The sequence below is a fragment of the Carcharhinus amblyrhynchos genome, chromosome 30 (genome assembly GCF_965287045.1).
Source record: "Carcharhinus amblyrhynchos chromosome 30, sCarAmb.v2.hapA, whole genome shotgun sequence".
NCBI classification, from domain to species: Eukaryota; Metazoa; Chordata; class Chondrichthyes; order Carcharhiniformes; family Carcharhinidae; genus Carcharhinus; species Carcharhinus amblyrhynchos.
Window position 1 is genome coordinate 24,138,687 of NC_137353.1, and position 12,340 is coordinate 24,151,026.

General features: G+C 39.0%; 1 protein-coding gene across 5 annotated transcripts in view; it reads right to left on the minus strand.

Annotated features, from left to right (window-relative positions):
• Positions 1–12,340, minus strand: part of LOC145360251 (PR domain zinc finger protein 2-like) — a 178,835-nt gene that overhangs the window by 67,850 nt on the left and 98,645 nt on the right. For all 5 annotated transcript variants that reach the window (XM_080215329.1, XM_080215333.1, XM_080215331.1 and 2 more), the window contains exons 3-4: positions 11,504–11,621; positions 10,903–11,006 (exon numbers count right to left, since the gene is read on the minus strand). In XM_080215329.1, the coding sequence (XP_080071455.1) occupies positions 10,903–11,006; positions 11,504–11,621 (222 nt within the window). The remainder of the gene's footprint in view (positions 1–10,902; positions 11,007–11,503; positions 11,622–12,340) is intronic.

Below are 12,340 nucleotides of genomic sequence, written 5' to 3' on the forward strand. Positions count from 1 at the left end.
TTAAAATGTAACTACAACTAAAATGAGTTACGGACCAGTTTTCTGGAATTCCTAATTATAATCCACTTGTGTGCAACACACCAGTCAAGTACTATCTTACCAATTTTATTTTCCTCAACACTAAAGTTACTGTCTCTTGAAGCTGCACGTTAGTTCAAATGAATGCTTTGGAGATGTTCTGAAAGACTAGGGGCGCAATCAGCAAGGCAAGGTGGTACAATTGAGTAGGAGGCCAAAAAACATCAAGTTCACACCTAGTTTTTCACCCCCCCCCCCCCCAAGATCTTACCAGCACTGTTTTGCCAGCGAAATTGGCTTTGTGCACAGAAAGGGCGTGGTCGATATGAATATTAATGACTTAATGAATCCCAGATGCTATTGTCCAGGCTCACTTATCTGTACTACCTCATCAGCCAAGGTTCTCCCCAAAAAGAATCATGTTTGGTCCCCACCAACAGGAACGAGCCATGATGGCCTCGCTGGGGGAATAAGAGGACATTGGCACCAGGTGATCAGGGAAAAGGCCAAGAAATGTCCACGAGGCAGTGCCAGCATGGCACCCTCAGTGTCCACAGGGCACCCTGTCACTGCCCTCCAGGCACCATTGTTCTGGCAAGGGAGTGCCAAGGGGGGTGGAGCCATGACTTTGGCAGGGGGGGGGTAGATTAGTGTAGACCTCTGCAGAGGTTGGGGGGGAAACTGCCAGGGTGGCAGGATAGTGGAACTCTGCCAGAGTGGGTAGGGGGCGGGGGGAGATTTGGCAAGGGAACTGTGCATGGTGGAGGGAGGGGGCAGGCAATCGGTGATTGTCTTATGTTCTGTGCAACCCCCACCCCCACCGGCTGGCGAGATTCGCATTCGGATGCTTTTTTGAACTAAGCGCCATAAGATTGCATTTTCACATTTTCCCAAAAATCAAGTCTGAAACTCTCCTCTTTTCTTGCTCACTTGGTACTGAGAATTTTTTCCTTAAAATTCCACCCTAGAATACTACTGTCTCAGACTTTATGTCCAATCAACAATTCCTCTCATTTATCTCAAAGAGGTAGGTTTAACAACAATGAGGCACCAGGGAGCGTACGTAATCAGAGGTAACTAATACAGCAATCGATCTGGCAGGGGTTTTTCCTGATGTTGGGGGAGTTCTATAGAAATCAGTGATGACAAAATACTTTACTGGTCCATATGAAAAGCCTGGAAGATCAGGACCATAGTAGAAGACCCAGTGAAAGTTCTGCAAGCTGTTGACATTGATCTTACCACTGACAATACTTTGCCATCAGAACTATTCCCAAGGAAGTTCTGTTTAGAGAGACCTGGTAGCTCATGTGGTACTTCCTCCACTATTATGTTATAACTTTGCCTCTAATATGTTATCACTGACCTGACAGTAGACCTTGAAAGTACATGAAATGCTGGCAACCTGTGCCCAATCTCTACACCAAGATAGACTTTGAATATTGAAAGATGTGCATTTCAGCCTTTTTTTGGTGGATGGGAATAATGTAATTTTCTATGGAATGAGCATTAAAGTCCAAAAGGAACAATAAAGAATGAGGTAATATCAGTTTGTGCAGAATGAGGAAGATGCTGGTATAAAATATTGTGACATGTTAATATACAAAGATCACTTCCAGAAATAAACAGAAATAAGGTAACTCAAAAAAGGGTGAAGTTAATGGATCCCGAGGGAGTGTTAGTGGAAATGCATCGAAAGATTTTATTCCATTAACAGTGCTGGATTTTATCACTGTATGAAAACATTAATAAATCCCAACCAAATTTCTCTTCTACTCCAAGGCGATGATATTTCTGTGAAAATTCAGAAGCCAACTCTTAGCCACAAAGTAAATTAATTGACTGATTATAATCCGACACACACAAAAACCTACAATATCCAAAGATGTGCTGATTAGGTTGATTGGCCATGCTAAGAAATTGCCCCTTAGTATCCAGGGATGTGTAGGTTAGAGGGATTAGTGGGTATAATATGTAGGGATATGGGGGTAGGGTCTGGGTGGGATTGTGTTCGGTGCAGACTCGATGGGCCAAAGGGCCTCTTTCTACGATTCTATGATGATTCTATGAAATCGCAAGACTTCTGACCACCCAGTGTATCACAGGGAATGTGAAACAGGGAGAGAGAGAAAGGAAGAGAGCAAACTAATAATGCATGGAGACTTATCCGATCTCTCCTTAAACTGCTGACTTTTGCTGCTAACTGCTAACTGGTCAAGTAATGGTTATCTTGCAGTACCTAATCTGGCGACTATTGTGTGTCTATCAAAACAAAAAGTGTTAGTTGGTCATTTGCCACTGATATGAAGCACAGTTAAGCCTGGTCTTATCTTCATTTTTCTACAAGGATCATTGGATAGTGATCAGGAGCTGATTTTCCATCTTTAGCCCAGGTTTAGGAAGGTTGATTTTACTGCCACCCAGCTGAGAGTTGTTAACTGTGCAAAGATCAGGAAAATGATGGGCTTTTACAATTTCAAATATTCTGGCACTGAGTTACACAGTTACTACAACAATATCTAATTTAAAATCACCTCTTTAGAGATTTTTAAAAACTAATTTAGAATTAGAAGTCAATTCATTTGAAACCAGCTTATAAAACCAGGGCTCTACATCAGTCACAAGAATATTTCTGCTACATTGTTCATGCAATAAAGACAAAACACAAGTAATGAAACCACTTTCATGTTTCCTTCTTACGCTTGGCCATTGAAAATTCCATAAATGGGGAAAAGTAGCAGACAATATATTGCAGAACATTCTGATTGAAGGACTTCCGCCTGAAACTTTAACTTGGTTTTACCCTTTCAGATGCTGGTGGACCTGTTGTGCATTTTGTGTTTAACTTTTTAATTACCAGACATTCTTGGCCATCTCCTTTAAAGCTGTTAAAACACCTTTGGTAGATTTCTTCTTCTTCCCCCACACCCGCCAGCACACCACCCCCCCACCCCAGAAGCAGAAGGAGACTTCTTTCAGACTGATAAGATTTCCAGAAAATAGCACCTGTCCAAGATTATTTCCAATTCTCATTCAAGTTAAACTTCAACAGCACTGCATATTGGGTTTTGAAAACATTAATGACATAATTTAAAATTGCAGATGAAACATGCTCTGGGCACCCAATACCAAAGAGGGATGAAGCACAATACAGTAGTTTAGTTGTCTGGAATTTCCTAGGTGTTGTACATTCTCCACATGAAATGTAAACGTTTCAATTGAATGCTGATATCCAGACTGCTTGGAATTAAAATCCTATCTTGTCCCTTGGAAGCTAATTAACAAAATACTTGTCAATCCAATTAGTTGTTGAGCAAAAAATTAGAAATGCTCAATTCCTCATCTATGTTGAGTTAGTTGACATCAGTTGGATGGCTAAAGAGGCATCAGCATCCAGGCTGTGAATGATGGGTATGAACCATCAGCTAGTATCGCTGTTCCTGATCACTATGCAGCAAGGATGGATGAGGTTTGGCCATGATGCTCTCCACAAGTAAATAGCTTCCCACCATGACAGTCAAGGCCACTCAAATAAGTGATAGTACAATATAATTACTGTAATCCAATAACACTATTGATTTCTAAAGGAGAGAAAGGGGGAAACTGGCAAGGAAATTAAGATGGAACACAAATGAATTTTTTTAAAGTGCTGTAAAAATACTGAGAATTTGGCATGATGAGAAACTGTGTTACCAAGAAAGGAAAGAAAAATATAATCACCCACAACTCACCTACTTCATACCTGCAGAACAATTTTGAAAGAATATCAATTTGACTCAATTCTGGAGCTCCAAGTGACAAGATTACCCTCAATCAATTTGGTTTCTACTTTTCAAAGCAGAAAGATAATTTTGTGTTGTGCAACCAGTTCAGAATCCCATTTTCACCTTGATAAAATGTTGTTATTTATTGTTCATACTCACAGGTAACAACCCTTTTTCGATAGGAGCTGCCTAATAGCACACTTCCTCAGCACTTGAACAACTACTACAAGAAGTACCTTCCAACAGCAAATAAGAAACTGGGCCTCTCTCTTTTTGCCAACTAGTTAGATATTTTGAAATAAAATCAATTAGGCATGAAAGCGAACTTAACCCAATGGGTTTAAAGCTCCCCACAACTCCCAAAGTATGCACATTACGAGGAAAAAGACTCCCCTATTTAAAGGCATTTAAAGGCACTTGAGCGAATGTGCACAAGAGTGCTCAAGAAAGAAGAGAAACAGGCAGGCAAAGTGCTATTTATTTTTAACCACTCAGGGTCCCATGTACCAGTAAATACGACTTCTTCCTTTGTACAAGCCATTGCATATGGATCACCATACCACAAAATGCACAATCTGTGATGTAGAATCACTTCCAGAATCTAGATGTGTTAGAGGGAAGCATTGGAAGAGAGAAAGAGGTGGGTGGAAACTTCTAAAAAGACCAGTGGCCATACCAAGCAAGGCCAGTAAACTCTTTTCTTTTCCACATACAGAGTGAATCTCTCATTCTTATCCCAACTACATTAAGCCAAATCTAAACCAGATTTTTCCCAGAGGTATGATGACCATTAAGTGTAATGGTACATTGACATCACCTAAACTGCTATTTTTTGATTAATCTCCTTTTCTCCTGTGTTCTTTTTAATTTTGGTGGTGCCCTTCAACATGAACCTTGCACAATACCGTGATCTGGGTTTGCCCCATTCATGTTCAATCATTTGAGACATACGGCAATCTAGTTAGAAAAAACATGTATACATTTGCTTAATTTCCATTATAGATTTATCCTTGAGAAACTGAGTTTGAGCTTTCATGTGTTCTCTTTTGAGTATAAAGTACCTGGTTTAGTTTCTCTTCTTGACCTGGCGGCTGACAAAAAAAGTATCAACAATTGACTAATTAACCCTCTTGGATCAAAAAGATCACATCCTACTTTGATCCTTTACCTTGACAATATTCCCACAGGCAAATCAATGAGCTTACCTGCTTCCAAAGTAAAATCTGCATGAAACCCTTTCAGATGGTTTAATATCTCTTACTATGGCTTGATGGTTTTAATTGCATGTACACAGGATACTTAATGAACATTACTGCAATGCAATAGATTTGTTAACAAGATGTAAAACTGAATGATGACCTTAGTAATTGTGATTTTCATTGTGCACATTGCTAAATGCATAATAACTACTTAAAGTTTTATTTTCCAGTAATGGATCAATTTTTATTTTTGGCTTTATTTAATCAAGTGTACATGTATCAATTACTTCCTACATATCGAATATTAAATTTAAAACTGTAGCAATATGGATACTGCAGAACAAATTTTAGATAGTTTTTTAAAAAAATAGATTGGAAGAAAATAAAGCAAGTCTTATTTAAAACACTCCTCCAATCTTTTATAAGTTACAACAACATTGGCATTTCTTTTGGGCTATTCCATAATACCAACGAATAATTCCCTTGCATCCCAGACCAGCTCAATTGGAAGTAACGTGAGGAAAGCTTACACTGTCCCAAGTAGCAATCTCAGAAAATGAAGCAGTTAACTGCACTTAATTAGCTGTCAGTTGTGGAAAGGACACTTCATTCAGAGTGTTCCCTTCAACAAAAAAAAAATCAGCGAACATTTTACTGGTGCACTGCGCCATCATCCTAAAACTCAGTAGAATGGAGAAAACCATTGTTTCAAGTGAGGTAGATCCTCTCATTTTCACTCTCAACCCCACAACAGATTTGAACGTAACCCCTTGTATGCAAGAGCACAGACCTCTCAAATGATATGGTCACAGGAATGAAGTGAGGTGGTTAATCATGGGTGCAATTCAGAGCAGGGGAGTGAGAAAGGAAAATTTGTACGAGATACCACCAAGAGGTTTAAACACTTCACTGTGATATTTGCTCTTCTGATCTATACCTTTTATGAACAATTGTTTTCTCTCCCTTCCTTTGCTAATTTTATGCCCACCCCTCCTGAAGTATAGTTCAGGATGTTGTCCTGTACTTTGGTCAGTCTTCATGCAGTCAGCCAGCACAATAAGCACCTGAAGATTATTCAACTCTTGTGGGAGAGGGGTACCTCAAGCTCTGCTGACCATGACACATACATACTTCCCAGCAGAGGTCCCTAGATAGCAATCAGTGGCAGAAAACTACCATAACACAGGGCACTGAGGCTGATTACATTACAAGCCAGAAATCACACTGGGAAGAATGTTTTATTTAAAAAAAATCCAAAGGCTTGCCAGTTTGATATCTATATTCTCAGCTTTAGCTTCAAATGAACTGCAGAAATATTTAAAACATTCTTGACATAATATAAGGTGAATGATGATAGATTACTTTCACACCATCTGTGTTTTCTCCTCCCACTTAAGTCAATTCAGTGTTTGAATACTCCTGGCAATGAATACTGGTTCACTAGACCAAGACCAGTGAACAATAACAGATTTGGGACTGGGGGTAGCGTTAACCCTCAAATGTACTGTTACTAAACACATTCAAAGTGCTTGCTACAGCTAAAAGTTTGAATGGATGAGAAGTAATGATCTGAAAAATCTGGTTCAATTTCAGATTACACAATTCTTCCAACTTGCTCAGGAGTTTCCCAGAATAAGAAATGAATTGCTCAGTTGCTGCAGCTAGCACCTGTAGATTTGTGTGTCATAAATTTTCTGCAGTAACCCCCCAAGATGTCACAAAATGTCACAGCAGAGAGCTTGTGTGCCAGATATAACAAGTTGATGGTCAGAGGCTCAGGGGTTTGGAGAATGCTCAGGGGTTAACGAAACTAAATAGGGGTCAGGGGAAGCACACACTGGGAAATGGTGTGGACACATATGGCCCATCATTTTCTGTAGAATCAGCAACAACAACGGCATAGGTGGGAGCAGTGCTGTGAGGTGAGCAGTCAGTACAGGGATGACTGAAAGTTGGGGACTTTGCATCGAGTAATAGTGAAATTGATTTCCACTGGAGGACAAATGAAAAACAAGGAGATGGAGACTGAGACTTCTCACTGGAAGAGCCAAGGAGGAAGGAGGATTCTTGAACTGATGGCTATTAGATGGCAAGATGTGTCATCACAAATGGCATTGACTGAAAAACCTGCATATTTTGCAGAGCAAGGGGATTCTGATTTTTGTTCCAAGATTGTATGGGATGGAGCAAGGGTTGGTTTTAGGATTACTACTAGCTGCAGGTAGGAAACTGGGGAATTAAACTTATTACCACCAAATGCATTTAGGCTTTCAGTTATACTATTTCTGTTGGTAATGAAGGAAAATCAGAATGTTACCAATATCAATGCAATTTTCGTGAGTTACTGGTGGATATAAAGTTTGTCCTACCTCAGCAAATCACTTCTACATCTTCGATTTCTCCTCTACAACAGTCAATATGCTTTCCTTCTCCCCTACTCGTAGTTAGGCTCCTGGTTTTTCAGAAGACCTCACCCAACAGTTGCTGGATTGAAATCATGAGTAAACATACTCAACTACTGGGGACTCAATTGTTGTAAAGTAAAATTAACAACATTTGCATAAAATTACAGGATTAAACATCACATGGTGAAACCTCCAGTAATGCCAGCCAGGGATATCAGCCCTGACCAATTACAAAAAACAAATTTTAATGTACTGAGGGGAAAAAAACCAAACATTAAAATACCGAGAGATACAGTAAATTTTATCATTGCTGTATATCCAATCCTTTAATGATCAATATTCAGTGGTCTCCACAAGGTATGAATTTCGAATGTCAAACAAAATCAGAATCAATTGTGACCCCACTAGAATATCCTCCTGACATGCACCATCTCATCTCATAGATGAAGAACAGCCACTTTGGTAAAATGACAAGAGCTGCCCGGTTCAATGGAACAATATCCCAACCACAGTCAATGACTTCAGTAGAGCGAAGGAAGTACGAAATCCCAGTACCCAAAGCTTTGACAAAGGGTCATCTGGACTTAAAACGCCAGCTCTTTCCTCTCCTTACAAATGTTGCCAGACCTGCTGAGATTTTCTGACATTTTCTCTTTCAGTCCCTCATTAGTCCTTGCGTCTCTAAATGCCTGTAGATTCTGTCTCTCAAAATACCTTCTAACAACTTACTCACTAGTCCGTAGTTCCCAGGCTTTTCTCTGCAGCCTTTCTTAAATAAAAAGGTACAACATTTGCCACCCTCTAATCTGTGACTATCAATGATTCAAATATCTCTGCTAGGGACCCACAATTTCCTCCCTAACATCCCCACAATGTCCTGGGATACACTTCATCAGGTCCCAGGGATTTATCTACTTTGATGCGCTTTAAGACTTCCAGCACCTCCTTCTCTCTTATATGTACACTCTCCTCAAGACGTCACTATTGATATCCCCGACTTCCCTAACATCCATGACTTCCTTAACTGTGAGCACTGATAAGAAATATTCATTTAGGATCTCACCCATTTCTTGTGGATCCGCACATAGAAGATTCTTTCCCTTGTTACTCTTTTGCCCTTTAATTTATGTATTTGTAGGAGCTCTTTGGATTCTCTTTTGCTTTGTCTGCCAAAACAATCCAGTGTCCCCCTTTTGCCCTCCTGATATTACCACATCACCTTTATCCCCAACTATTTCCCTTTCATCAATAGTCACAAATAATCCAGCATTATTAAAAACACATTGATATACAAAGAAAAACTTCCAGGCATCTGCCTCAATTTGTTTAAACAAATGGTAGATCATTTTAATGTTGTATCAAATGTACTGTAAATAGTATCACAAAGTTTGTTCAAATGTTTAATTTAGGTTTTGTACTTTCACTAAACATGCAGCATGCTGAAAATGATACAGACAGATAAACATCAGGATCAACTCAGTTAAGGCTTCAGACAAAAACACACCTCTTCTGTGATATAGCATAATGAGCATATGCATTGTTCCATAAGGTCAAAACAGCAACTATAATTTAAACATGAAATGCAGTGCAAAAAACAAACAGTTTTGTTTTATACAACATCAAAACTTTGGGAGACAAGAGAGTACCCAGCAAATGGAAGGATACTGATGAGTGCAAAGATGCAGAGAAATCTTGGAGCACGTGTTTTTAAAGGTAACAGGACAGGTGATAAGGTGGTTAAGAGGACAGATGGCATGGTTTCCTTCATTAGCTGAGGCACAGAATATAAACATTTGGTTTATAAAGATTATCATAGTCTGGGGCTGTATCTTGACATGCAAGTTAACTGAAAGGATTTTAGGCTAGTGTCTGTCTGACAGTAACTCTGCATGATTTAATTGTTCAATCAATGAGACTGTTACATTGTGTTACTGAAAGAGAGGCATTAGATATTTACAGAGTGTGAATTTAGAAACAGCGGTTATTGTCACCAATAAAACAACCCCAAGACTCCAAAAACTTAAAAGTTGTTATTGGTATCAGAGTTGAGGTGGAAACTGTCGTTTGTTTCTCAGTGGTGATCGGAGAACAGCTGACTAACATTCGATTTGGATTCAAGGCTTGTGTGTTTCCCACTGCCATGGGGAGGTGGTTAGGGGAAGCTATTTTGAGATCAAGTTTCAAGCATCTCTCTGAACTCAGGGAAAACCCAGAGACATCACATGAGGAGTTGCAGCTTTTGGTCTGCTGTAGATTGCAGCCAAAAGTTGGAGAGTAAAAAGACAGAGATGTTGGTCTGACCAGCACCTTAAGCAGAGAACATGCTGACTCTATTGTTCACCACATGGAAGACTTGAACTCAGTTTCAAGACCAGATTTGTGAGGAGTTATGATTTTTAGTTGTCATTAAAGTAGAAATGCTGACACTGTTTCGTAGTTTAAAGTGCAAGTTGCCTGAAAAATTAGTCATTGATACAGTAAAGGTTCCTTTACAAGACGAAATCTTGATGTGCCATCCTTTCAGCTAACTACTCAAAAGTTCAAATTGCTCTTCAAATTGTTATCAGTCTCTACAGAGACCCAAATAAGGGAGGTTATGTTAGAAAGGTATGTAACTCTTATTAGATTAGCTAGCTTGAGTACTTTGTAGGGTTATACTAAAGATATGATTGCATTTGAGAGTGTATAGAGATTTATGAGGGTGTTGCCAAGACTGGAAAATTTCAGCAATGAGGAAAGATTGAGATTGCTTTCCTTGAAACAGAAGAGGCTGAGGGTTGATTTAATTGAGATGTATAAAATTATGAGGGGCCTAGATTGGGTTAAAAGAAATGACCTATTTACTTTAGCAAAGGAGGCTAAAACCAGGGCACAGATTTAAAATTAGTTGGTAGAAGGATGAGAGAGAACATCAGGAAACATGTAAGAAGTTCTCATCACATTTAAAAAAGTATGTGGCTTTCACCCTGAAGAGCTATGACCTGCAAGGTTATGGACTTTGGCTGAAAAGATGGGTTTAGTTTGGGTAGCTCATCTTCGATCAGCATTTACACAATGGGCCATATGGCCTCCTTTTGTGTTGTAAATATTTTGTGATTTCTATGTTCCAGCTCATCAGATAGACAGATAGCCTAATGAGAATGAAGCAATTTATGACAGATTAATCTCTAGTGATTTATAGAAGAGCAAGTTAGTATTTTTCAAATAAAGTCACATTTTCACAAAAACAGAAAAAGTCCGAAAGCCTTTGTGCTTTTTTAAAAAAGATGGTGTATCAATTTTCGGATACAGATGACATCAGGGAAGAGAAGGAAATAAAATGAAGGTTGAAGCTTGTAATTCTAAAGTTAACCTTTGTTATTTCAGCAATAAAAAAGTTTTTTTTAGTAATCATATTTAATGTACATTCACTTTCTGAATGCGTCAAAAGGATATATATATTAAAGCATTTGTTCACAGAACTAGTTACGTCTTTTAAAAAACTCACTAACCATCTGGAATCCAGACAGACCTTACCTCCCACATATACACATTGTTCTTGACCTGGGATTTTTTCTTCTTTTCTCCAGAGAATGGCCCATATTTTCTGCCTTTCTGAATGGATCTTGTGGCCCACACTCCTGAAAAACAAAGTTTTAAGAAGTTAAGTGGCCAATGAAATTCAAGCGTTTATACTTCAGCTGCAAAAGTACTCACTGTTTTTGCAGTATTAGACAGTAATTGTGCATGGCGCTTTCCACATAGCATTTTTATTAATTACATCACACAGGACTGCTGGTCATTTGTCAAGTCTGATGTAATATTTGTAAATGGCTTTGCAAGTCAGCTTGGAGATGATGTGGATGGAAAGGTGGGGGGGAGGGGGGCGCGATGTGGGTGCAGGAGGTGATGTGAACAGTTAAGATATTTTTTCTGTTATCAATCTGAATATCATGCACTTCACGTACAGACGGAATGCTGACCTGAACTCTGCTCCTTCCAAAGCTGGGCCAAAGAAAGCGACAAAGGACCAAAGTCCAAATAACATGCACACAAACTGCACACTTCTCAAAAGATAAAATATAACTTTCAATAGTTGGTCACCTTTAAGCTTAAGAAACTGTCCACAGATACTCACCTAAGCGTTTTTCATCAACTGCCGACGGTTGTAAAGTCACCTCTTGAGGAAGTCCCTTCAACACACGTGGAGGTACATCAGATAACATCTCAATTTTAGGTACAGAAAACTGAACACTCTGCAAAGTAAGGGTTATAACAAAGATGATTTTATGAGATTGGCTATTATAAACCTATTTGCAAATAAAAGCAAGGATTTTGGAACCCGAGATTCACAATGCACTATTTGCAAAAGATTAGGTAATGCACTGGACAAAAAGCTTGGATCATGTAGCACCTTATTGGAAAATGTTCTTTGAATACAATGTGATTACTTTAAACTGCAGTCAATGAACTCAACCAGTGGTGGTGGGCAGGACAAACCCTTATTCACCTTTAGATAGTACCACTGACTGTTTAACACCCACAAGGAGACAGGGCATCTTGTGGATGTTATCATATCTCAAATGGGGAATTATGTGGCTCAATGGAACAGCATTATCTAGTGGATAAGTGAGCCAAGCAAGTTAGAAATGTTCTAGTCTCGGACTATAATTGTGGGTGAGTTACTTAATCTCAGTTCAGCCATCAGTACATCCCTGCATATTACTTCAATCTTTGGAGACCAGAAAATTTTAGCCATTAACCTGAAAACCTTGTTGGTAATGTGTCTGTGAAGACAGGATGAGATTTAGCTCCAAGAATTGTGAAGCGAAACAGCTCCTTGATATTTATCATTACATACAATTATGCTATTTGGATTGACGAAAGGCTGTGGACTTGAAACACTAACCCTATTTTTTCTTCTGCCTGACATGTTTATTTCAAACATTTTCTGTTCATATTTTGGATTTCCAGC